Source organism: Lentinus tigrinus (genome assembly GCF_003813185.1).
Source record: "Lentinus tigrinus ALCF2SS1-7 unplaced genomic scaffold L226scaffold_10, whole genome shotgun sequence".
Classification (NCBI taxonomy): domain Eukaryota; kingdom Fungi; phylum Basidiomycota; class Agaricomycetes; order Polyporales; family Polyporaceae; genus Lentinus; species Lentinus tigrinus.
Window position 1 is genome coordinate 617,795 of NW_027137919.1, and position 23,321 is coordinate 641,115.

General features: G+C 55.3%; 11 protein-coding genes across 11 annotated transcripts; 7 read left to right on the top strand and 4 right to left on the bottom strand.

The window, feature by feature from the left end:
* Positions 1–761: 761 nt before the first annotated feature.
* L226DRAFT_545426 (HET-domain-containing protein) lies at positions 762–2,413 on the top strand (the record flags this gene model as incomplete). The annotated part of the gene is made up of 6 exons (XM_067682344.1): positions 762–883; positions 948–1,045; positions 1,066–1,360; positions 1,387–1,459; positions 1,501–1,673; positions 2,392–2,413. 6 exons carry the CDS (start codon positions 762–764, stop codon positions 2,411–2,413), a joined length of 783 nt encoding a protein of 260 aa, XP_067536143.1.
* A 311-nt stretch (positions 2,414–2,724) lies between these two features.
* Positions 2,725–4,834, bottom strand: L226DRAFT_534488 (MFS general substrate transporter). The gene is made up of 12 exons (XM_067680685.1): positions 4,691–4,834; positions 4,525–4,626; positions 4,381–4,474; positions 4,024–4,329; positions 3,934–3,965; positions 3,790–3,883; positions 3,591–3,735; positions 3,435–3,532; positions 3,247–3,370; positions 3,123–3,186; positions 2,982–3,074; positions 2,725–2,925 (listed from the first exon to the last, which is right to left on the bottom strand). The coding sequence occupies exons 1-12, from the start codon at positions 4,817–4,819 to the stop codon at positions 2,899–2,901; spliced, it is 1,308 nt and encodes a 435-aa protein (XP_067536144.1). The 5' UTR covers positions 4,820–4,834; the 3' UTR covers positions 2,725–2,898.
* Positions 4,835–5,683: 849 nt separating this feature from the next.
* L226DRAFT_49175 (uncharacterized protein) lies at positions 5,684–6,706 on the bottom strand. The gene is made up of 2 exons (XM_067677368.1): positions 6,613–6,706; positions 5,684–6,562 (listed from the first exon to the last, which is right to left on the bottom strand). Exon 2 carries the CDS (start codon positions 6,554–6,556, stop codon positions 5,978–5,980), a length of 579 nt encoding a protein of 192 aa, XP_067536145.1. The 5' UTR covers positions 6,557–6,562; positions 6,613–6,706; the 3' UTR covers positions 5,684–5,977.
* An 87-nt stretch (positions 6,707–6,793) lies between these two features.
* L226DRAFT_485795 (MFS general substrate transporter) lies at positions 6,794–9,722 on the bottom strand. Its single transcript, XM_067677129.1, has 14 exons — positions 9,676–9,722; positions 9,194–9,624; positions 9,010–9,128; positions 8,852–8,953; positions 8,711–8,804; positions 8,341–8,646; positions 8,256–8,287; positions 8,110–8,203; positions 7,906–8,050; positions 7,746–7,846; positions 7,567–7,690; positions 7,434–7,497; positions 7,286–7,378; positions 6,794–7,231 (listed from the first exon to the last, which is right to left on the bottom strand). The coding sequence occupies exons 2-14, from the start codon at positions 9,357–9,359 to the stop codon at positions 7,205–7,207; spliced, it is 1,467 nt and encodes a 488-aa protein (XP_067536146.1). The 5' UTR covers positions 9,360–9,624; positions 9,676–9,722; the 3' UTR covers positions 6,794–7,204.
* Positions 9,723–10,306: 584 nt separating this feature from the next.
* L226DRAFT_49212 (uncharacterized protein) lies at positions 10,307–11,658 on the top strand. Its single transcript, XM_067677380.1, has 3 exons — positions 10,307–11,295; positions 11,351–11,559; positions 11,625–11,658. The coding sequence occupies exons 1-2, from the start codon at positions 10,494–10,496 to the stop codon at positions 11,542–11,544; spliced, it is 996 nt and encodes a 331-aa protein (XP_067536147.1). The 5' UTR covers positions 10,307–10,493; the 3' UTR covers positions 11,545–11,559; positions 11,625–11,658.
* Positions 11,659–12,733: 1,075 nt separating this feature from the next.
* L226DRAFT_49262 (uncharacterized protein) lies at positions 12,734–14,844 on the top strand. Its single transcript, XM_067677396.1, has 7 exons — positions 12,734–13,165; positions 13,226–13,865; positions 13,932–13,973; positions 14,030–14,086; positions 14,151–14,220; positions 14,283–14,475; positions 14,538–14,844. Exons 1-6 carry the CDS (start codon positions 12,831–12,833, stop codon positions 14,417–14,419), a joined length of 1,281 nt encoding a protein of 426 aa, XP_067536148.1. The 5' UTR covers positions 12,734–12,830; the 3' UTR covers positions 14,420–14,475; positions 14,538–14,844.
* A 1,595-nt stretch (positions 14,845–16,439) lies between these two features.
* L226DRAFT_534492 (uncharacterized protein) lies at positions 16,440–17,881 on the top strand (the record flags this gene model as incomplete). Its single annotated transcript, XM_067680686.1, has 1 exon — positions 16,440–17,881. One exon carries the CDS (start codon positions 16,443–16,445, stop codon positions 17,517–17,519), a length of 1,077 nt encoding a protein of 358 aa, XP_067536149.1. The 3' UTR covers positions 17,520–17,881.
* Positions 17,882–18,647: 766 nt separating this feature from the next.
* L226DRAFT_49290 (uncharacterized protein) lies at positions 18,648–20,072 on the top strand. The gene has a single exon (XM_067677410.1). It carries the CDS (start codon positions 18,764–18,766, stop codon positions 19,937–19,939), a length of 1,176 nt encoding a protein of 391 aa, XP_067536150.1. The 5' UTR covers positions 18,648–18,763; the 3' UTR covers positions 19,940–20,072.
* On the top strand, positions 20,073–20,534 carry L226DRAFT_49291 (uncharacterized protein). The gene has a single exon (XM_067677411.1). It carries the CDS (start codon positions 20,205–20,207, stop codon positions 20,475–20,477), a length of 273 nt encoding a protein of 90 aa, XP_067536151.1. The 5' UTR covers positions 20,073–20,204; the 3' UTR covers positions 20,478–20,534.
* A 460-nt stretch (positions 20,535–20,994) lies between these two features.
* Positions 20,995–22,507, top strand: L226DRAFT_49304 (uncharacterized protein). Its single transcript, XM_067677415.1, has 4 exons — positions 20,995–21,078; positions 21,127–21,871; positions 21,935–22,083; positions 22,149–22,507. Exons 2-4 carry the CDS (start codon positions 21,193–21,195, stop codon positions 22,167–22,169), a joined length of 849 nt encoding a protein of 282 aa, XP_067536152.1. The 5' UTR covers positions 20,995–21,078; positions 21,127–21,192; the 3' UTR covers positions 22,170–22,507.
* Positions 22,508–22,565: 58 nt separating this feature from the next.
* L226DRAFT_534494 (uncharacterized protein) lies at positions 22,566–23,309 on the bottom strand. The gene is made up of 2 exons (XM_067680687.1): positions 23,288–23,309; positions 22,566–23,224 (listed from the first exon to the last, which is right to left on the bottom strand). The coding sequence occupies exon 2, from the start codon at positions 23,179–23,181 to the stop codon at positions 22,825–22,827; it is 357 nt and encodes a 118-aa protein (XP_067536153.1). The 5' UTR covers positions 23,182–23,224; positions 23,288–23,309; the 3' UTR covers positions 22,566–22,824.
* Between the last annotated feature and the right edge of the window lie 12 nt (positions 23,310–23,321).

Here is a 23,321-nt window from a genome sequence, read left to right on the forward strand (position 1 = left end):
CACCTTCTCCTCCTCCCCTCACTGCGGCGGTCCGCTGGCATTCCTGCACGGTCACGAACTCGCAGCATGGACCACACAAATGTGATATCAACATAAAATCGAAGACCCAAGTTTCGTATCGAGTAAAACAAGATTGCACAGGGGCAGCAAGCCCGCTCACCGAGGGAATTCCTAGCAGATCTACACGGTCCTAAGAGGCAATAGGCCCCCGAGTGACCCCTCCATGAATTGGGTAGTCCCATGTAGTTTCTATACAGTTGATACAAAGGTGAGCCTGTCTGTGTATATCTAACCACGACTGCGTATACAGTTTCTCACGCGAGCTAGAGAATGAACTGTTCATACATTACAGTGCCGAGTCTCCTTGCATATGCGCAAGACTTCCGAGATGACTGCTGAAAGATGTTTCAGAGCGCAGTCAGCCGGAAATATGCTCCCACTGGCCTGAACTTGTAAGGGCCACTTGAAACCTCCTTCGGTAGAGTGACTTACCGGTTACAGTTAAAAGAAGCAATTGAAGGTCAAGTGCACTCAGCGAAAGCGCATGAAGAAGGTAAAGGGGTTGAGAGCACCCGTGTTTGATTCCGTTTGACTCGACTCGAGCAAGACTTCATTGAGCATAAGGTTTGATGTATCGTGCGGCATGCTTCTACTATGCACGAGGTCGCCTGACCCCTACAGCGGGCCTTTGTGTCCGACCAACCCCAAGAACCCCCCCCCCCTCTATCTATTCAATCTGACCCAGCGTTCTTCCTCTCGAGATGTGGTTAATCGACACGCACACTTTCGAGCTCCATTGGTGCCACAACCCGGAGCAGGAGAACTACGCAATATTGTCGTATGTCTGGGACCGGAAGGGGGAGCAAAATTTTCAGGCGAGTGTGTCTATCACTCTACGTTCTTTCTGCATCGTCTCAACTGCGTCGGCCTTCCTTATATGCATACAGGACCTCCAACGCATCTATGCAAGCACCCACGGGCAAACCTCGATTGTGCCGACGCGCTCCTTCCCCTCCCGCGACATCCACGACGCCTATGCGCCAGAGTATAATCCGCTCTTGCAAGATGAGCGTTTCTCTGCAAAGCTCAGAAGCTTCTGCGAAATTGCTCGAAGTCATGGATGCCGCTACGTCTGGATCGACGCCTGCTGCATCGACAAGACAAGCAGCGCGGAGCTCTCTGAGGCCATCAATTCGATGTTCGAGTGGTACTCCCGCGCAGAAGTTTGCTTCGTCTTCCTGCACGACGTGGGTGCGACGGAAGACCCGTATGCTCCGGACTCCGCTTTCCGACGGAGCGAGTGGTTCAGGCGCGACTGGACGCTCCAGGAGCTCATCGCGCCCTCCGAGGTCGTCTTCCTGTCGCAGAACTGGCGCATGCTCGGAGCTTCGCGTGTGTTATCGAGGAGATCACGAACATCGAAGCCGCCATACTGTCCCACGCCAAAGAGCTGAGCTCGGTGAGCGTGCACGACGCATGTCATGGGCCGCGTCGCGGAAGACAACCAGAGTCGAGGACGAGGCATACTCGCTGATGGGTCTCTTCGGGATCTACATGCCAACCATATACGGAGAGGGGCGTAATGCGTTCCTCCGGCTGCAGGAGGAGATTCTTCGACGAATCCCCGACCAGAGCATCTTCGCTTGGGGAACATGCATCAACATGGAGGACTCGTATGCACCCGCGCTATGGCCATTACCCATCTCCGGTTCAAGGGCGGTCCCCCCTGGTGATCTGTTTGCTACTAGCCCGTCGCAATTCGATGGCTGTCGTCTTTCTGCTATCCCCCAGCACCTACTTGAACAGAAGCTTGGTATTGCGTCTCCCAACCGGCCAACCGACCCATCTGTAACGAGTTTCGGTGTCCGCATGCGCCTACCCCTCGTCGATCCACCATCAAACAACGTGATGTCCCGCGCGCGGCCCGATAAGATGATCCTTGGTGTTTTAGCATGCGAACCCAGTCGGGATCGCGTCGTAGCCCTTTTGCTCTCTTCTGCCGAAGTGCCAGAACCCCACCACTATGTGATTAGGAGGCTTACATTCAAACCCGACTTCTCCGCCGAGAGTAAAATGCGCGCGCTTGCAATACCACTGGGATGGTTCTCTATCCACGACGCATCTTCTTCGCTGGCCAGTCGCACAATGAGCTATCAAGACGTGCATCTGTGTCACCCTCGAGGCACACTATCGGTCTCCCAGACCGGCAGAGCCTCGCACACGCATGTGCACATGTCACTCCCCGCCAGTATCTACGACAGATCCCATCCCCAAGCCATGTGGGTTATTCACCTCTCCCCGTGGACGGTAACCCGCCTGAGGGAAGCCGGACTTACTCCTGTGTTGCCTAGGCCTCCCAACCTTCCGCTTCCCTACATGATAGTCCTCAAGGAGTACGACACTCAGAGGTTAGATCTGGTCAATGGAGGCAGTAGGACGTACTCCTTGCACATGAAAAGCTGGAATATGGATGAGTATTCCAGGGTCCAACACTCCCTTACGATGGACGTCACGGTTTCATCGACTACTCAGAGTCCTACTTGCAGCAAGGCAGTGCAGCCACGTGAGGTACTTCAATGGCGACGGATGCTGGTGTTGAAGGCTGAGGGTTGGCAGACGTCCGCAGGATCGACGGAGGAGGAGTTCGTATTGCGGCCCGGGCCGGAAGGGGAGCGGGTGCGGGTGGAGCTGAAGGAATGGTTCCCTCGGAAGTCGGTGAAACATCCGGTAGATGGGGGGTTTATCAGAACGCCGAGCATCTACACTATGGACATCACTATCCTCCCTGGAAGCAGACGCACACCGTCGGCCAACGCAGCTGGTTTCAATTAGTCGCGCGATTGGAGTTGCAGTGGACAAAATCCTGTTTCCCGGTACCTCGCTCGTTCCCCATCCATCTCATGGTGTGTAGCGGAAGTCAGCTGCCTGTCAGGGAAATCAAGTCAACCGACCCGATTACAGACCTTCCGATCGCTGCTCACCTTGTCTGCATATTCCGTAGTGTCCACTAGGGCGTCCACATCCACCTTCCCATGTTTCTTGTCTCTCCTTCTGTTCTCCAGTCGGTAGGATACCTAATATAACGATCAGCGTGTTGCTGGACCGGAGCATAGTCCACTCACAGTGAGCACAAGCGCGACAGCTGTGGCTAGCGCATACAGAGCTAAGTTCACAGAGAACCCAACTCTATAGTTCTGCGTTAGATCCACACCGCCCGAGAAATACGGGCAAAGCAAAGGAACGTACATGTATCGCGGCCCTTCGGTCAAGGGGTACAGATGCGATCCGAGGACTGCACCGCATTGGCCAATGACCATGTAAAGCGGTATTCCCGCAGCCCTCTTCGTTTCGGAACCGAGGTTGTGAGCAACTGGCATACGAGTGACAAAATCAACCATCTGTGAGGGTCGCGACCTGTGAAAGATGACGCTTACACCATGCAATTATGGTGTTGTTCACCGTGTAGGTCCCACTCGTGATCCAGAACGTGGCGAAGTACCGTGCGTGGTTGCTCGTCACGGTCAACAGCAACCTGCATCGAACCGTCAGTTTGACAACTAAGACTGCTTTTCACGCTGTACGACACGTACACGTAGCCTATGGCGCCGATGAGACTTCCCGCAGCCACGAACGGACCGCGGCTCTGCAGTCTATCCGTCATGTACGAAGTGATGCCCAAAATCGTAGCTGCGACGGCGTAGGGCGGGATGGTCAAGAGCTGCGCTATGGCGTTTGCTGCGGGATTTTGACGTCAGTCACTCCGTAGGACAAGTATATCGAGAGACGTACTGAACCCGAAAGTGGTGATGATAGTAGGTAGAAAGGCGGATATCGAGCCGAACGCGCAGTTGGAGGCGATGTATATAACTCCGGCAGCATAGATCTGGAAGCAGGGATTAGAATGAAAGGACGACCATCATTGTCGCCACGCACCCTCCAGTCCTTGAAAGCCAATATGATGTGCTCTGTGTGTCCTCGAGTGAGTCGTTCGTGATCATCTCCTATCAAAGGAAGCAACCTCACTCTTATTCAGAACCCGACCCGTGTCCGCCTTAGTACCTCTGTTCATGCGCTCCAACGCGAGCTTTCGTTCCTCCTCGTAAAGGAACCTCGTCTCTTCCGGACGATCGGGGAGCAAGAAGATAGCAGTGAAGCCAAGCAAAACGGACGGAGCGCCCTCTATAATGAACAACACCCTCCATGTCGCGATCGCCGTGTGGGCATGCTGGATGCCGAACGCGAGCAAGCCTCCGAACGCGCCGGCCACGGCCGCGAAGCCGCCGTATGTCGCCAGCCGCAACCCGATCTCTTGTCTTGTGTAGAAGAGCGCTGTCGACGCTAATAAGAAGGCGAGTAACTTCGGGATGATGGGAGACTCACACATGTAGAATGGTACCCCCGGGCTGAGCGCTGCCTCGAATACGCCCAACGCGACGCGAGCGACGAGAAGACCAGGAAAGTTGAAAGCAGTGGCCTGGTCAGACTCAGTATGCGTGCGGAGTATGCTCAGATGTGACGGCATACCATGAGCATTGAGCAAAGTCCCCAGACGACGGCGGCACACCCGAACCAAAGGCGAGGCGGACATAGCTTCGACAATATGATGGCGGGAACGGGGCACAAGATCTGCATGTTGAGTTCAATGTCAGAACTGTAGGTTAACCGGTAGAATTTCAAGTAGGAGACGCACATAGGAAAAGTAGAACGCCGAGTTGACCCAGTCGTAGAGGACGCCAGTCGGGTCCCCACCAAGGACGTCCTGAGGCAGTCCTTGCAGGCGAGCGTTGCCGAGATTGATTCGATCGAGGTCTAAGAGCATCGAAGTCAACTCAGTATGAAACCTGCGGAATGTGGGTAGGCGTACATGCGAAAAGGTATAGCAAGCAGATCAGGGGCATGATTCGCATGTCCAGTTTCTTGACCAGTTGTCTCTCATCGGCCGCTGCAGAAGAACCTGGACCAGCACATGCGTCATCAACGTCAGCGGCCGAGTCCTGCCGTGGCAAATATTCATCGACGGAGATTGTTTGCTTCTCGTCCTCTGACATTGCCGATGCGAGAGCGTGGGTCTGACCGACAGGTCACCCAGGCTCTTATACAACGCATACATAGACTCGGAAGCTTGCAGCGGTCAGTTGACCGGATGACCTGACTGGCGACGCACCAACCGCGGTGAGAAGGCGGCTGTGGGAAGAGCATGCCCCAGTCGCAGTGAGTATTTGCGGCGCGAGTGAGGGGACGAACCTTGTCATACTGATGCCGAGCCTCGAGGCGGACGCGGGAGACCGAGCAAACGCTACACGGAAATTCGAACATTTGCGTAAGCATGAGAGGTGTGGTATAGTACTACAATGTGTAGCGAAACCCAGGAGCCTGCAGTCCTCAGATATAAGGTGAGCGATCGTTACACTGAACAAACATGGAGAGCAGCGTACCTGGTCTGCGAGTTCAGTCGTGTCCACTATAGGATCCTGCTCCGGCATCCCATTGAACGGTGTACGCCCCTCTAGACTGCTGCTCACTGTCCCGAGCAACAACCACGTCCGTTACTTTGCCACGTTCTGCATCGTCAGCGGGACGTACCGGACCATCGGCGTCATCATCGCATGGTGTAAGCTCTCCCTCCAGCTACTCACAGCTGCGTGGACAATCGGACTGACCACAAACCATATCCTATCCACAGTCGCTAATAACCTGGGGTCGGAGACGAAGAAGGCATCCCGATGTACATGGTCACCGGGCAGTGCGGCAGGGTGCGAGGATCGCATCTCTACCCCGCCACGAAGGGCGCACGCTACATGTCAGTGCCGGGTCACTAGTGCTCTGAGTTCTGTGCTTGCGCAGGCTCCAGTTTTCCGTTACGTGCCATGAGATGGGCCTTTCCCCTATTGTCCAAGGGGAGGGGTTGCTGAAGGAAGGGTGAAGTTTAGTATCTCCGGAGCACCACAGGATAAGTAATTACTAATCAACGTCCATCTCACGTATGGGTCAGAATGTCCGTAACAAGTTCCTTCACCTTGGCGAAACCCTCATCCGACAAGATATCCAACTCCCACTCTCCTGCGAGGAAGCTTGGCAAGAGAACGCGCGTCGATGGCTCGGGGCGCGGAATGGCGGGGGGTGTCACATCGAATGACGTCGTATCGCCGCAATAGACACGCATGGATGTACCCAACAGGCTGAGGCCCCAGAGGCGGGGGAGGCGGCATTCATCGAGCATCAGAGCGTAATGATCGCGCATCTGCTTGTCTGCGCGATAGCGTAGTTCTGCTTTCTGAGCCCAACTGTCGTCCTTGACTTCGGCGAAAAGGACAGGTCGATCATTCGCGACATCGAATACGACCAGGAAGACGATGAAGTCGACAGCATTGCGGCTGTCGTCCCTGGGAGGGTTCTGCGGAGCAATGTAGAACTTGAAAGCGTCCCCAAAACAGTAGTTTAAGAGTTTGTCGTAGGGGCCATAGTAGCGCTTGTCGAACGTCGTGTGCTTGGCGCGTGCGTGGTCGAAAATGGTGAGTAATCCAGCGGGCCAAGCGTTGTCTTGTTGGAACGGCATAGACGGCTTAATCCTTAGTGAGCTTACAAAATGCGGATGAGCGTAGTAGGGGTTACCTTAGGACGAAAGTGAGTGACGGAGGATGGTGGTTGCACAGAGGACGTGACCGTCAGGGTTTGGAAATTGGCAAGTCTCGATTAAACATCGGGAGGCGATTTCATCCCCGATGTATTTTGGTTAAAATCCAATTCAGCGGAGTACGAATAATAATTTACTTCCCTGAAAACTCCGATAATCCTCTGGCAATCCGGATGCCTGGGCGTGGGGCAAATTTGCGACATATTTTGCCTGCAAGGTCACCTGGAATGGCAGCTCGTATACGATCTCCTCGTTTCCCCAAACGAATAAGTACGTGGTGCATGAATCTCACCATCTCCGCATCGAAGGTCACCCAGGCTGTTATACAACGCATGCATAGACTCGAAAGCGTCCAGCGGTCACTTGACCGGATGACCTGACTGACGACGCGCCTCCGGCGGTGAAAACGGGGCTGTGAGAAGAGCACGCTCCAGATCGTGGCGCGAGCGAGGGGACGAACCTTGTCCTACTGCTGCCGAGCCTCGAGGCGGATGCCGGGGACCGAGCAAACACCATGCGGAAGCTCGAACGTTTGCGCACGTAGAGTACAGCGAGAAGGATGTTATGGTACTACAACGTGTAGCGGAACCCAGGAGTCTGCGGTCCCCAGATGGATGAGCGATTGTGACACAACTATTATGAAGAGCGTACCTGATCTGCGAGCTCAGTCGTGTCCACTATAGCATCCTGGTCCGGCACGCCATATAGCCTATCTCTCCTCTTGTTCTCCGCACGATACGACACCTAAAAGACCTTCAGCAACATTACCAGCGGATGAAGGAAACATGAGAGCCCTAACCATAAGCACGAGTGCCACAAGCGCAGCAAGGAAGTCCAGTGCGCAGTCGACGGAGAAGCCCTTCCTGTAGATGCGTACGAGGACATCGTGTCAGATTCTCGAAGTTGCACAGCGATGCACCATGAGAACTCACAGGTATCGCGGCCCTTCCGTCAACACATATATATGCGAGCCCAGGATCGAACCGCACTGCCCGATAGCCTGGAAGAACGGCATGGCGGTCGCTCTCTTCGTCTCAGATGCGAGGTTCTGCGTAACTGCTCCTCGAGGTCAGATTCATGACAGCACATGATGCAGTTACGAGATGCGTACACCATGCAAGCGTAGTACAGATCATCCCGTATGTCCCGCTCGTGATGCAGAATGTCGCAAAGTAGCGGACGTGGTTGTTGGAAGGGACCGCGAGTAACAAGCTTTGTGACGGATGTGCATAAGAGAACATCCGGAAGGTGAGGTCGATGGGATGACGCACACATAGCCGATCCCGGCGAGAGAGCTAGTCGCAACGACAAACTTTCCACGAGTTTGTAGCTTGTCGGAAGCGTATGCGATAGAACATAGGATGGTCGTGGACACGATGTACGGCGGTATCGTCAACAGCTGCGCCAGAGCATTCGCTAAAGTCGAACGATTCGATCGTCAGCTCGTGTGGATGTGATGAAGAATGATGACCTACTGAAGCCGAACGTCGTGATGATTGTGGGTAAGAAAGCCGCAATGGAAGAAAATGCGCAGTTTGCCGCGAAGTATATAACTCCCGCAGCATATACCTACAAATCCGTTATACGAGTTACGGGATACAGATATTCATTCCGGACTCACCCTCCAGTCAGAGAACGCAGCTGCAATGTGACCTACATCCGAAGATCAGCGACTTACTTATCCAGGATTGGAATCGATAGCGAACTCTTCCGCAGAACCCTCCCCATGTCTGGCTTCCCACTGCGAACCAAGCGATTAAGGGCCATCATGCGCTCTTTGTCGGTGAACATCGACGTATTTTCTGGCCTGTTCGGCAGGATGGCCAACGCCAGAAGGCCAACGAGGACTGACGGTGCGCCTTCGACGAGGAAGAGCAGCTTCCAATTCGAGATGGGCAGCCTTGCTTGTTGGATGGCGAATGCAACTAGGCCGCCGAATGCACCCGCCGCGGCGGCAAACCCATTGTACACGGCAATGCGCAGCCCGATCTCTTCTTTGGTATAAAAGAGTGCTTGAAGGCCGGTATAAGCGACTATGTCGGATGTGGGAGGGAAGACAGACGATAGGTGACTCACAGAGATAGATCGGCACCCCAGGGGAGAACGCTGCCTCAAATGCGCCAAGTCCGATACGCGCGACCATCAGGCCGGGAAAGTTGAACGCAGCAGCCTGCTACTAGTCAGTATATATTGTTGAGTCAGGTAATGGGAGCGTACCGTGAGCAGCGAGCAAACACCCCATCCGAGCGCAGCACAACTGAACCAGATGCGCGGAGGACACAGCTTGGCTAGCAGTATGGCCGGAACGGGACAGAGAATCTGCATTTCAACACTTCAGACAAGACACGACATGCGAGCAAAAGAGCATGGCTCACGTATGAGAAGTAGAATGCGGAATTGACCCAATCGAAGAGGACGCCAGTCGGGTCGCCGTGCAACACGTCCTGAGGAAGGCCCTGGAGGCGCGCGTTGCCAAGGTTGATCCGATCCAAGTCTACAGAAAGCACAGCATTCAGAACTCAGTGGCCAAGTGTATAAGGAAAGGAGAAAGGGCCTCACAAGCGAAGAGGTACATCATGCAAAGCACCGGCATGATGTGCATGTCCAGCTTCCTCACCAGCCTCTTCTCATCGGCCATGGAGTAAGCGGCATCCGTGCGGGTATCCTCGGATGATGCACAATCTACGAGGTCGACTGAACCCTTTGAATCGTCTGGTAAGGACATGGCAGCAGGTTGCGAAATTGACTGATGCGAGCGAGAAATCCAGGGATTGACACGACGATGATGGACTGGCAGGAGCTATATGAAGGCCCGGTGGAACGGGAAGCCGTCTCGCAAACATTAGTATTGGTAGCTCGCGTCGTCTTCTTGTGTAGATAAGTGAATGGCAAGGGAGTATATCGATGGGAAAGCCTGGCGGTCCCGCGACCAGTGAGGAGTGAGAGAAGCTGGCCACGGGTCTTCGCCGTAAATAATACTTGAAGGTTATCTGTGATTGACGATGATCTTCTGAATGCATGAAAGGGTCAGTAAGTCTCACCTGCAGGCAGCGTAGAGAGTTTTATCACTGGTACTGGTCTGAACATCGTCAGCATGGCAGTTCGAGGATAAGTTACAGGATCTCGACACTGCGGGAAGGGAACACGTTGAAAGGTATTGTTGAACCCATTGAATCTCCGAAAACAATGAGAATAGCATTGATCACAGCCACAAATATAATCAATGTACGGGTATTAGCGGAGCTTAAAACATTGAAAATCAACGATTAACGCCGCTTGCCTCAGCCTCCTCCTGCTCTCGCTCTCGCCGCTCCTGCAGGTCTGAAAGCAACAATCTTGAGTTCATCTACACTCATTCTCCAGGTCCTATTTTTCTCTGGCTTTTCTGCCTCTACAACACGTCTTCTCGACGTTCTGCCTTGATTCTGTCTCCCATAAACCGGCGCCATCCTTCTGATTTCGAGTGCTCTCCGATGTCCTTGCAGTTCAATTTCTGCACAAGTTACGGCTGCAGCCAGAACACTTCCGCTTTCCTCTACATGCGTACTGCGTAGGTAAGTACTTGTGTTCTCCGCGAACTTGTTGGGTGTACAGTACCGTTACTCGCCTCGCGCAGCTTGAGGGCTGGCCTGACCATCCCTTGGGCCTTCTCATACCGCTGAATTGCCCGAACGTCAAGCTCGAGGGTGCATTGAACTGCGGCGCAGGAGAAGTCTTCCCACATTGTGGTCCATAATTAAGGGCGTTCGAGCAACACGTGTGGACTGCTATATCTATACGAACGGTACGTCTTCCCACTGATCCCAGATCCCATCCTTCCACCCTACCCTAGTCCTGCTCATTCTCCACCTCCCACACCATGACCTATCAACTCGGCCGATCTGTCTCTGCCCATTCCCAGCCTTCTAGCGGCGACTTCGACCATGAGTTCGCGCATTTCGTTGCGCAGATAGAGCGCCTTGGTCCCGACGAAGCCGCAGAGATGCGTGCATGGCTCTCAGACGAGCTCGACCGCACCTTCACACCAGCCCCTTTGTGGCCAGAAGACTTGTTTCCAACTCCCCAGGAAGACTTTCCCTCGCCATCATTCCAGTCCTCCTTCAGCTTGCCGCCGGTGTCCTCGACGACGCCTGCGCCGGAAGAGTACTACTGCTCTCCCGCAGACACGATGTACGACGTGCCTACTCCTCGCTCAGACACCACCCTCCTCGCATCTCCAGTCGCGATGGTCTCGACTGAGGAGAAGAATTCCGAAGGAGGGCGCGTCCAGCTCCCCGACGTGCCGGAGGAGTCTACGCCCGACCAACTCTCGGAGTATCACTGGTATGGTTTTCAGCTCCATGACCATGATGCCTCTTCCGTGTCTTCTGCCGACCCCTTCATGATACATGGGCGTCCTATTGACGTGCGGGATGGGGAGCAGCAGTGCGGAGGTCTCGCTGCCGCTCCAGAAGACTGGTTCCATTCCCACCCCCAGGATGTGGGCGTGAGCGCGGATCCGTCCGCGGTTGCGTCTACATCCACCACTGTTCCTGACCCGGAAGTCCTCGCTCTGTCGTCCAAGGCTCAGAAGAGCCGTAGACGTAAGGCTAAGAAGACCTCGGACATTAGCCCCAAAAAGGAAAAGAAACATGTATGCCTTTACGAGGGCTGCTCTTACGGTGAGGGTAACAATCTTTGATCGGCTCGCGGTTTTTTATGTTACATGCAACGCAGCCTCGGACCGCTCAGACAACTTGAAAAAGCACGTGAATGAAAGGCACCTGGGGTTGCGCCCCTTCAAGTGTGAGGCGGGGGGCTGCAATGAGACCTTCAAGCGCAAGTACGACTTGAAGGGACACTATCAGTCTTATCACACCGACCTCCCCTCCCTCCGTTCGCTCAGAGCGAAGATCGAAGACGCTGCCTAGGCCGCGTCGAAGCTGGTACGCCCCTCCTATGCAGCGTATGCACTTGATCCCAACAGGTCGCTCATTCGCCCTCATTCCAGACGTCCGCGCGTCGCGCGCAATACCCTTATATCGCTCTTCAAGTCGATCGCCCCTCCGAGTGCGCAGCCGACGCGTTTTACACTCATATTGGCGACCGACTATCAGCGAGGATGGATATACGGGTCTTGACCGAGATAGAGCATACGCGTGCGCGTCGACCGATCTGGGAGCGTGTCTTCAGCCAGTCCGGAGGCGCGTCCCCTCGGCGGCGTGTGCGTGTGTTGTGGGTTTGAAATCCTGGTTTCGCGTTCGAGTTTGGCATCGTCATCCGGTCTGGTCAATACGGTTTTGGTTCTGGATGGTCATGGCCATCCGTTGCTACATGCGTCAAGTCTGGGTCGCCTCGTTTCATTGTATGCGCTTTTCGTCAAAGTACTCTCCTCGCGCTCTGTCATCATGATCTTCCATGTACGATACACACAGTCGCTTCCTGATTTTGATGCTGTCCTGTCTCCTGAACACAGATGACCCTCAAGCCGAGTAGCAAATGCATTTTGGCATATCGTGCCGACCACAGCTCCCTCTGGAAGAGCAGTGCTCGAGGAATCGTGAGGCTGTACCTTCTAAACCCGTATATTCGTACGCCTGTCTCGCCTTATGGATGGCTTTCCGAATTGAAGCCTTCACAGCAATACGAGAAGACCCACTCCACTGCTCTCCATTCCTAAGACTGTTCGTAAGGCAGTGGATACCTGTGCGACACATCGATATGCCGTCCTCGTGTAGCCTCGTGTAAGAGCCTGTTCGGATATGCGTTTCTCGCGCGAGAAACGATTCTCAGGAGTCAGAGAAGCGCTTCCGCGCTGGAGTAACAGCGCTTAATGTCACCCTGCCTGATATGGCAGTCACCAGCGTCTAATGCGTACGTGGGTGCGTTCATCACTGTGCACGCAAAATTCAGATTCTTCCACTCACCTGGGGAGGCATGGATGATACAGGAGAAGCAGGAGGTTGTGGACAGTGTGCAGAACAGAAGCAGGGGTGCAAGGAAAGGCCTCTGCGCGAGGTAGGGTCACTCATCACACGTTACGTTACACATTAGTCACGGCAAGCGCTAGTACTCCAGCGCGGAAGCGTTTCTCTGAGAATCGTTTCTCGCGCGAGAAACGCGTATCCGAACAGGCTCTAAGGTCTTCGTGCGAATTCGCAGCGCTAGCATCTAACTTATCATCTTGTTGATAGTGGATCACATTCCCAACAGCCGGATGCCTCCTTGTGCGACTTACCAGCAACACCTCCGCACCCTCGAGCAAGGGCTTCCTGTCTGGGACCCATCCCCGAAAAACTCCCTCGAGATTATCCCAGGATCCGTGCTATATCCCGGGATCTCGGGAACCTTCAGCGTTCTGTTCAACGCGAGGAAGAGTGCCGACGATACACACTGGCAGCCGCACGGCGTCCCGCGGGGCTTTCGGACACTGGACGAGGAGTTCGGACCACTGGTCGTGGACGGGCCACGCACTGTAGTCGGTCTGCGCGGTTGGAACTGCATAGGTGTCGAGTGTACGAGGGAGGTCTCAGGAGGCTTGGACATAGGCGTGTAAGTATCCTCCAGCAGCTGGTATCTCGAAGCCAAGTTTCACATCATTTGTCGTCCAAGTCCCGCGGGCGCAGCCCCTATGATTGCTGCTGGAGGCGGCTTCAAGCTCACATGTAGGGAGGCGTCTGGTGCACTGCTCGCACTCAAACATGACCCCATCACCACATACATCGAGTCATCCGCACATGTCGTTTCGTACATGATGCGCCACCATGCGAGCTGGCTCGAGCTGGCGAACTCGCAGGCCCGGCCCGGGTTAGGGCTAGGACTCAAACTGGAGGACCTGTACTTCGTCACTGGCACGACGAAGGTACCTCAATGGTTCATCGGCGTGTTCGAGGGCACGACGGAGAGGGAAAGAGGGGCACGTTTAGAGTGCACCGTGACGGACGTGTTCAGTCTGAACGCTGAAGTTACTGACATCCGGACGATCCATCGCACTCCGATCCTCAAGAAGGGACCCACGCAGAGGAACATGACTATGTCTATCGATAGGGAGCTTCCCTGGGACCAATGCATCTTCCTGCACTATTTCAAGATGAAGAAACGTGTTCTCATTGCGCCCAAGGTGATCAGAGCTGCCAGTGGCTCAGATCGGCTTCCGGAAAGCGAACCGGATAACGACGCCCCTATCCTGCTAGTTGATGTCTTCGACGATGACGTGGAAGTCGAATTTGAGGAGGAATCTGGGCGGAGTAAAGTGAGTCAGTTACTCCAGTAGTGCACGAATAACGTCTTGACAATAACCATCCCGTCACTCTACTAGATAGTGGACCCTGTGAATGAACTGCTGGACTACATCCTAGAGGTGCGCATATGTCTTGCTCTTTTCATGCCTTTTTTAGCTGAGCAGCATTTATCCAGTACTCGGACGCCGATGTGGCCGTCGCATCCGACAAGGATGTTGACGCATTGTTCAATGTGTGTAACATGTCTACCTTCGACTACACTCTCAAGGACCTATCATTGATCGTCCTTCATGAAGGAAATCCCACAGGATACGCGAGCTGCGTTATGTGACCTCAGTCCTAAGGTGGTAGTCGACGAACATGGTGGTACGTTCTCGATATCGTGTTTAGGACGAAGAGATTGACTGAGCACGGTCTTCGGCCGACAGCCGGTAGGATATGTTTGGAGCCTTCAAGTTCAAACTTCGTGAGGGACGTTCAAGCAGGCAATGGAGACCCTGGAGAACTGTTCGGCCAAGTGCGTTTATCATTTGTCCATGTCAGGTTGACTCGAACCTCAAACTGAGCATGTCTCAGGTCACGTCCTGTTGCTCGGACACCACTACCACTGAAACAAACCAGGTGATTCATAACGTGTTTATCCTAACAGTTCTGCCTCTGATGCTTTCCCGGGAATATTCAAGATCGATCGCTTCTTCAACGCCATGTTGCGGCTCGATCAGGAGGCGCTGAGTACCCTTCTCGGGGAATCCTCTCGTACCTCGGGCTCGTCCAATGCAACTTCAATCAAAGAAAGCGGAGGGGCCGATATAGCACAGTCACCTTATGGAAACAATGTGGAGCAGCGTAACAACCCTCAGCCTACCAGCGTCATGGATGAACCCAAAATCATATCGTCTCAACGTTGGGGCCAGAAATCACGCAGCGATTCTCTGACGACCGCCCATGAAGCTGCACCTGCATCTTCTCCCTCGGTTCTCAGTGCGGAAGTTCTCAAACCGTCATTCGAGACCCAGAAGAGTATGTATCAGCACAATCCCCAGCTACCCCCGGACTTTGATGTCCAGTCTCGCCAGCACCCGCCCTCGATCCACACGGATAACTTCCTCTACCCCGACCCCGCAGACTTCACTCCTTCTCCGACCATCCCCGGCTCTAGACCGCTGCAGTCGCCCCAAGACAGCGCGAATGCAACATCGCTTCCTGGCAGCAACGACAGCAAGACGTACTCGTTCGCTTCTCTCCCTGGGATCGCGGTAGAGCAGCGGCCGCGCCGGACGTACGACGAGATTGAGCCAAGCAGCGGCATGGACCAAAGCGCCTCCCCAACGAGTTCAAGGAGCTCCGTAAGAAATGGCGCCAGGAAAAAAGAGAGGCGGAGGAAGCGGAACGAGAGCGAGAACGCGCAGAGCAAGCTCAGCTGATAGCTGGGCGCGACATGATGATGCAGGACGTCGGACCCAGCTGGACCAACTCGACGACTCGGCGTCCTGCAGGCCTGCGCAGTTCTACAACGCCGATGACACTCTTACGCTTCCGTCTCCGCAATCGATGAGCACGCTTTCGGTGTTTTTGCCCAACCCATCACCTCTATCCGGCTCTACGTTCCACTCTCTTGGTCCCATAACTGGCCCTAATCCCGCCCCCGGCGGTGCAGGAGATGTCAATACGGGGATCGCGGGCGCTGTGACCCCTGCGCACGTCTCCCTCGGGTCGAACCGTCTACCGTCCGACTCGACGCGCCTCACGCCTCTGCCTGGGTATTAGCCGGAGCGTGAATAGCTGGACATTGATCATCGAGAACGCTCCCGCGAGCGGGACAGGGAGCGTTTGAGATAGAGTTGATACATTTTGATCAAGCTTATGTAGTGTTTGCTGCGTCGTTCGACCCTGTTCTGTCTGCCCTGTCTATCTGAACACAATCGACCGTCTTGAAGCCCAGTCTGGGCAGCGCTGACAGCCTTGTTGTCGCTTCTTCGATGCTCTGACATCGGAGCATGCACATTCGCTGAGACCGTACTTGAAGCTTGACGACGCGAGGACAAGGTGAAGCTGAAGGATAAGTTCGTCCAGAAAAGGAATTTGTGTGCGCGGGAAAGTCGCGCCGGTCGCGCCCGACGCGCGTCTACATGCGATGCCGCCGTGATGATCGTCGCGTGCTGGTCCTTGTCCTCTTCTTCGTCGTTCCCCTTGTCTGGATCCTGCTGGTCTCCTTCTCTGCATGCTGTAACTATTCGTCTGTGGATGCAGGCAGACTTTGTCCTCTTCGGGGCCGCTACGATATGAGCAGCGGTCCAGTTTCGACCTGCGCAGCTCGCCTGGTTCTGCTCAGAAGGCCGACTTTGCCTGCGGCCGCAGGAGAAGTCCCTGTAAATGTGCACTGGTATCTTAGAGCGCGCTAGAGTAACGGCGAAGCGCGGGCAAAACAGGTAGCAACAAGTTCCAACACGTGCTAGTAGCTATAGCATATCTATGGGAACTCGGGGCGGTACGTAAACCGTCCCATCCTCCCAGCCACATACCACCTCTCACCCTGCCCCCACTGCTCCTCACAACCTGCCGTCATCGTCACTCGTACTCTGACAACCATGAACCAGAACCAGCCGCCAGATACTTCTGTATCGCTGGAATCTCTCCCCTCTGATGCGGATTTCGACCACATCTTGGAACAGTTCAACACCGTGATGCCCTTCCTCGACTTGTTCAACCCCGAGGGGGCCGCAAATATATACGACTCCATTGACAGCATACACAGGGAAGCCTCATCTATGCCACCTTCATCGACAGAGGATCCGGTAGAGTCTCAACATCACCAGCCGCCCTTGTGTCCGTCTCCGCCCATACCCTGTGACTCAATCACGCCTATGACGTACAACCTCTCCTGCTCTCCGGCAGAGACGGCGTACGACGCCTTCACTCCTCTGACACAGTCGGACGCGACATACGTCGCCTCGCCCACCGCATGGGACTCTCCTGGCGAGAAGAGCCCACAAGGAGGGCGTACCCCGCTTCCCAACATGTCGGAGGAGACGCCGGACCAACCATTGGAATGGTATGCTTCCTCGCCGCTCCCTGTATCCCCCGACGCGACTCCGGCGTCGTTCATCGACCCCTCTATGATCTCGAGCGTGCACCACGCGTGGAATGGGGAGCAGCAATATGGAGGTCTCGCTGCCCCCCGGGAATACACAGTCCATTCCCAGGATGTTGGCGTGTCTGCGGATACGTCCGTGGTCACGTCCACATCCACCCCTCTTCCCGGCCCGGACCCGCCCGCTGTTTCTAAGGGCAACAAGGGCCGTAAGCGTAAGATCGAGACCTCCGATCCCCAGGCCGAGGGTAGCAAATCCAAGAAGCCCAAGACCCACGTATGTACATACGAGGACTGTTCATTCGGTGAGAGCCAACATCTCCTCAACCCGGCAGTCCTCTTGATTCCACATGTGATGCACATCGTAGTCTCCGAACGTTCCTACAACCTGAAGCAGCATGTCAGCGATGTGCATCTTAAATTGCGTCGCTTCCGTTGCGCTAAGGAGGGATGCGACAAGGCGTTCAAGCGCGACCACGACTTGCGACGTCACAACCAGTCCGAACACACCGACCGCGGCTCTCCCCGCAAGGTGAAGCTCGAGAAGAAGGAGGATGCCAAGGCGAAGAACTAGGACGAACATGTGTTCAACGTCCCGGTACGTCGTCACGCTGTGCTTCATCTCATTTCATCCCCCGAACACTGCTGAGTCTGATCTGCACGAACTCTAGACGTCCGCGGGTCGCGCACAGTAACCGTATACCAACTCTCAAGTCGAACACCCCTCCGAGTACGCAGCCGGCGCGTTGCATACTCCCATTGGTGTTCGACTTTCGGCGAGGGGTGATATATGGGTGCTGAATGGGATCATGGTTAGGGAGGGCGGGTCTCTGGCCGGTCCGGAGGCGCGTCCCCTCGTTCGGCGCATGTGTTGCGGATACTTGGAGGACACTGTATCGGATTTTTTTTTTCAAATTTGGCGAGCGGATGGACGATATCGGCTCGTCGAGCTATTGTTCTCGTTATGGATATGCTTCTGTTTGCTTTATCTGGCTTCCGTCGCTCTCGTCTCGATGTGGCTTGTCTGGCTCCCGTGTACTCTATACCCTGCGCTCGTCGTGATTGCCGTCTAGTATCTCGTATCTCGTATCTCGTCGCTTCAGCGTTGGATCCGGAGCCGGACATGGTACATATGCTTCGCGTTGCTTTGTCCAGTTTTGGTGCCTCTCGTCTAGATGCCTTGTCTGTATGCGCCTCGATGATAGTTCCGGTCTCGGTTTCTTGCCTTCCTTTGTACGTTATCGAACGGCGTCTCGTCCTGTATGCTATACCTTCTGGGCTTATTCTGTGTGTTGTGACTGCGCAATTAACATGTGGTGCCTGCATCTTCGGCAGACGTCGAGCATGCAGGCGTCTTTGACGCGACCGTCTGCTCGCACTTTGGAACTTGCTTCAGCTCTATGCTTGTGGATCTCATCTGGCTTTGATATATGACCACAGGTACCCAGCTGTGTCCATGCTTTTCGTCAACCTGCATCAGCGCCTCCTCTCTGCAACTCAGCTGCAAATACCTGCGTTGTTCTTGGTCAGACGGCAGCAGTGGCACTACCACCGGCATACTCAATGCGACGAAATTTGGTGTCTGAGGCCTGCGTTGGCCTGCAGCTTGCGCAGCGGGCCTGCAGCACGCAACGCTTCATCTCAAGACTTCTGCCACATCCCCTTCGGGGCATCGTCAAAATCCAGCCCACGAAAGGCGTGACCCACGCGTGGTGAGTGGTATAGCACGGTGCTCCGCATCTCCCACCTCTTCTTTTACCCCGTTTCACGGGCACCCTCCCCTTTTCCTGCTCAACTCCCTCCACCCTTCATCACCGTATGGACTTTGCGTCGGACGACTCCGATCCATTTGCTGCTACACCTGCCTCAACCGTCATCTCGGACGATATCCAAGACGATATCGATCAGTTTCTCGACACGATGTCGCGCCCTGAGAGGACGTATACTGGCGACCAGCACGAGCTCGCGTCCTTTCCTTTCTACGTGCGCCATTCCGCCGCATTTTCTTCTCTTTCATATGGCCCTGTGATGCAGCCTGCGATCCTCCCGGAGCCCTCGACATCGACCCAATCCATGCCTCCCATATATTACGGTTCTTCAACGCCTAGATCCATGGCACCCACCTATCACGTTTCTGCTTCGGATGCGGCCAGTGACGCATCTTCGCCTCAATCCGATGCCACCCTCGTCGCATCTCCTCCCATGTCACATTGGGACTCGCGCGTACAAGAGCCGTATGAGGAAGCAAGCACGCTGCGGTCAGCAACACAGCGATCGTATGGAAACACCGTTGAGTCGCCCGTCGATCCTCACGCTCTGATCCCCCGTGTCTATGGCTATCAAGCCTCGCATGTCGGGGTGACGTCTCCCACCGACTCTTTCACGAAGCCTGAGTACGCTGCCAGTGCTTTCGCCTCTGGCAGACGTGACATCAGGGACGGGAACGGGGAGCTGCAGCATGACGGAGGCCCGGGGCTCGCTGCCGCTCTGTATGACGAAACGCACCGTTCCCGGGATGTCGGGGTGGACACGGACACGTCCGCGACTGCCTCTACATCCACTGTCTCTCCGGAGTCTTCTCCTGATACTACCGCCCCGCCTCAGAGAAGAAGCACAGGGAGCAGCCGCAGACGTCGTGCAGCTTCACAGTCGTCGTCGAAGCCTTATGACAGCCCTCCTCCTTTGGACAGGCCGTACGCCTGTGCTTACGAAGGTTGCTCCTTTGGTGAGATCTCATGTCGTAGCGACGTTGCGATGCGTGACCGCTGCAGTACTGACGTTCTGCACACAGTAACCGACCGAACACACAACCTGCGGCAGCACGTGGAGAACGTGCACACGGGGGTACGTCCGCACAAGTGCGCCGACTGCGGGCAAGGCTTCAAGCGCGAATTCGACCTGAAGCGTCACCGCATTTCTTACCACACCACCATGGTCTCCCCGCGCAGGAAGGACTCGGAAGGGAAGACCGCGACGGCGCGGAAGCAGACCTAGCGAACACGTCTCGGAACTCAGGTGCGTCTGCTTCAGCCTATGCCTGCCTGCTGTCGGGCAGTATCCGCTATCTGGGCTGACAACTTCGACGGACGTCCGTCCCACCTACTCGACTTGGACTCGAACTCGAACTCGGACAGGTGCCCGCAGGTCGCGCACAGCAACCTTATACCAGTCCTCAAGTCGACGCCCCTCGGAGCGGCGAGCCGCAACCCGCGCGCTCGCCACTCATATAGGCGTCCGACTTTTCGCGGAGGAGTGGTATATGGGTGATGGACGGGAGTGTAGGGCGTGTGCGTCGTCGGGGTTGGGGGGCGCGTCTTCGGCCGGTCCGGAGGCGCGTCCCCTCGGCGGCGTGTGCCATTTCAATATTTTCTGGGGGTTGGGAAGCTGCTTGGGGGCGGTGTGCCGGACGGTGGTGGTCTCGTTCTTCCCATTTACGCTTGTGAATGTGGTCCTAGGTCTGGTTCTGCGTTGGTTGACTGTCCTGTGCTCTCGTGCTATCCGATCCGAGTCGGTGTGTAATGCTTGTGATTGACTCTCCGTCTCTCTCTTGTACGATATCCAACGTAATTATCTCATTATTTTCGCTGGCTGTCTCTCGCTCGCCATCTTCGAACGTGCTGGGTCCTCTGCGTTTGCCAAACTGCCCCAAGGCGACGGCGGGGGTCGAAGCTGTGAGTTCAGCTGGCTAAATTCCATCGCCTCACGATTCCCAGGGCGCGGAAAGAAGCCGCAAGTTCAATCTCCTACGGCCTTCCATTCTTTTCGCTGACCGCCCCGTAGTCGCCGTCTGCGGCGGGCGGCCAGGCCAGACCCTCCGAACGAGCTTCAGTTGGGTAGACCGCCTTCCGGAGGAGACGAGCGGATGGTTCTTTCGCAAACCTGTGAGAGTCTCGGAGAGGTGGCGGCTCGTAAGGTTAGGTTTCATTCCACATCCCTCGTGGTTCGCTGTCAGTCCTCTGCACGACTGAATTAGCTCGTCTTTTTATAGATCCAATCTCCTCCCCAACGAGCATACGCCGTGGTCTCAGCACCAATCCGAGCCTGGGAATCCTCTATCTGCCTCTCGCCCAACGTCAAGTCGTGAGATCCCGTCCGGTTCCTACAAAGTTTGAGGGACCCTCCATTGACATCAGGTCGGGCGCCCGAGAATGTGTCGATTTCCTCTGTTGACTTGTCAAAAGCTGAAGATTTGGCAGATATAAGGTCATATTCGAATTATTTTCAACCCCCCAGTTCCCTGTTATCCAATGTTCTCTGACGCTTTCGATCCGTCCGCGTTCCTGCTCCCGTCCACGTTCTTCGCCCCGGTCATCGCCAGCCCCGGAGGCATTGATGCCGACGCCGCCATTCATAACGAGGCCATCGCCGCGGATTATGAGGAGGCCATCGAAGAGCTCACCGGCGCCAGGACGGGAGTCGGCGAGGCTGCTGCCTCTTTTCCCACTGCCCAAGTCGGGCATATACCTCTGACCCCCGTCACCAGCGCCCGAGCCCCGGGTGAGCCCGTCCATACCCAGCAAGGACTTCATCCCCAGTTTCTGCACGACTTCACACCGACACTTGGTCCTCTCTCGGGCGGATCACTCCTGAACGGACAAGCTACCTTCCCAGGCCCCAGAGACTACGATATCTTTGAGCCCTACCACGACAGCCCGCCCTTCTCCTTATTCTCGGCTTTCGACCTCTCCGTCTTCCCGGACGGCCCTCCCGACGCCGACACCCACGCTATGCCGCATGCGTTCGACTTACCGTCCCAGTCCACAAGAGACTGGGCTCATGCCACTGGGTGGCTAACCTCATTTACACCAGCGGTGTATACCACGCCCACCGTGGCAGCCCTGAACACTAATATCGACTCATCAATACCTCCTTCCGGTACTGGCCTCACTTCCGGTCAAAAAGTACGCTGTCCCGACTGCGATCAAGGTGCGTATAGCTGCCCGTATTGGAAAGTGTCCATACTAGTCGCTCAATTCCCGAATTATGCAGAGTTCACGCGCAGGGGCAACATGACTCAACATTGGAGATCCAAGCACGACCCAAACCCTCCGCGTTTCCCCTGTCCTTTCCCATACTGTGCCCGTACTTACGGGCGCAGGAACGACTTGGCCGCCCATGTCAGGGACAAGCACCCGACGGTATTTGGGCTCATCTGCATACAGTTGGCCGCGGTTGACGTTCTTGTTTCCGTCTTGGCTGACAGCCTCTCGGAAACACAGCTTAGACGGCTGCAAAATGAGCCCATGGTACGTCATGACTTGTCTCCGGGCTGGGGCCGTAGAGGGTGTCAGGTCAGAAGTATGGATCGGGTGTTCAAGTTTCAAGACTCGTCTCAAAATGCCCGCTCTTCTCATCAAGGACCTCGTACCACCTAATTAAGACCGACTTCTCTCGAACGGGCGGCTCGTAGAAGGTTAGACGGAGCTGCGATGTTTCCGTGTTTAGTCCGCCTCTTTTACCTGTATCTGTCGAGTCCAGACGCGTACCCTCTTCTCTGTTCCGATGTTCTGATGTTTCTATGTAGCGCACAGAAAACCAGTAAAGGCCTCCATAAGCCAGTGTCACGATGACGCTGTGAGATTTTGCAATATACGTTGTTTGCTTTATGAGTCCGGAGTCTGTCTACTATCTCGAACACTCCTCGCACCTACATACCTTAGTACACCACTAGTACGTACACTAAGCGCAAAGCGCAGCGGACGTTCAGGTGCCTATCAAGCCAGCCGATAGTGGCCTTTCGTCCGACGAACAGCATGCCAAATTTGATCCCAAGGGGAGAAATGTGCGTTTCGCTGCTGAGTGGCGGTCCGGTACGTACCCTTCCTCCAAGTCACGTCTAGAGCACCCTACACGTACGACTCCGACGTCTAATCGCAGATTCAATTTGCGCTCAAAAGCGATGGTCTCCCATGGCGCATTGCTCGTAACTCCCGAACGCGGCGTGGAAGACGACTGATTAGGCTGCAAGGACAAGCCAGGGCGACGCTATTCAATCGTCGTCGCTTACGCCCCTTCGGAGGATCCTGACAAGCATCGTGGAACGCCTTTCTATCGCTATCCCTACGATCGGCATCCCATGCCAGAGCGGAGCAGCTCGAGACTCTGCACATGGTCTCGCGACGACACACGTACCCAGTAAGCGAATAGCGTTGTGGCGGAGCTATTGGATTATTGCGGAACCATGGATGACACCTGCCACGGTCCGCCGCTCTGTCGCGGAGTAGAGAACCATGCATCAATCCCGGATGCGCATCGTATCGAATGAGGACGGAGTTCTGGCTTGCGATCACCGTCAGCAGCAGCCCAGAGCATCTCGTATATGGCAGAGGTAGAACGTCATACCTCTACCGATGGGCAGCTTCGATCGCGAGCTTAG

Coding starts and splice junctions, on each gene's coding strand:
- L226DRAFT_534488 (XM_067680685.1), bottom strand. CDS start 4,819: ATGCTCTTAGACCTCGATCGAATCAATCTCGGCAACGCTCGCCTGCAA. Junction 4,330..4,380: donor GGGGGTACCATTCTACATGT/GTGAGTCTCCCA, acceptor TAGCGTCGACAG/CGCTCTTCTACACAAGACAA. Junction 3,371..3,434: donor CAACACCATAATTGCATGGT/GTAAGCGTCATC, acceptor CTCGTATGCCAG/TTGCTCACAACCTCGGTTCC.
- L226DRAFT_49175 (XM_067677368.1), bottom strand. CDS start 6,556: ATGCCGTTCCAACAAGACAACGCTTGGCCCGCTGGATTACTCACCATT.
- L226DRAFT_485795 (XM_067677129.1), bottom strand. CDS start 9,359: ATGTCCTTACCAGACGATTCAAAGGGTTCAGTCGACCTCGTAGATTGT. Junction 7,691..7,745: donor CTGTACTACGCTTGCATGGT/GTACGCATCTCG, acceptor CTCGAGGAGCAG/TTACGCAGAACCTCGCATCT. Junction 7,232..7,285: donor CGACTGAGCTCGCAGATCAG/GTACGCTCTTCA, acceptor TGGGGACCGCAG/ACTCCTGGGTTCCGCTACAC.
- L226DRAFT_49212 (XM_067677380.1), top strand. CDS start 10,494: ATGACCTATCAACTCGGCCGATCTGTCTCTGCCCATTCCCAGCCTTCT. Junction 11,296..11,350: donor TTACGAGGGCTGCTCTTACG/GTGAGGGTAACA, acceptor CATGCAACGCAG/CCTCGGACCGCTCAGACAAC.
- L226DRAFT_49262 (XM_067677396.1), top strand. CDS start 12,831: ATGCCTCCTTGTGCGACTTACCAGCAACACCTCCGCACCCTCGAGCAA. Junction 14,087..14,150: donor ATGTTGACGCATTGTTCAAT/GTGTGTAACATG, acceptor TCCTTCATGAAG/GAAATCCCACAGGATACGCG. Junction 14,221..14,282: donor GGTAGTCGACGAACATGGTG/GTACGTTCTCGA, acceptor TTCGGCCGACAG/CCGGTAGGATATGTTTGGAG.
- L226DRAFT_49290 (XM_067677410.1), top strand. CDS start 18,764: ATGGACTTTGCGTCGGACGACTCCGATCCATTTGCTGCTACACCTGCC.
- L226DRAFT_49291 (XM_067677411.1), top strand. CDS start 20,205: ATGGGTGATGGACGGGAGTGTAGGGCGTGTGCGTCGTCGGGGTTGGGG.
- L226DRAFT_49304 (XM_067677415.1), top strand. CDS start 21,193: ATGTTCTCTGACGCTTTCGATCCGTCCGCGTTCCTGCTCCCGTCCACG. Junction 21,872..21,934: donor CTGTCCCGACTGCGATCAAG/GTGCGTATAGCT, acceptor CGAATTATGCAG/AGTTCACGCGCAGGGGCAAC. Junction 22,084..22,148: donor TCAGGGACAAGCACCCGACG/GTATTTGGGCTC, acceptor CTTGGCTGACAG/CCTCTCGGAAACACAGCTTA.
- L226DRAFT_534494 (XM_067680687.1), bottom strand. CDS start 23,181: ATGCATGGTTCTCTACTCCGCGACAGAGCGGCGGACCGTGGCAGGTGT.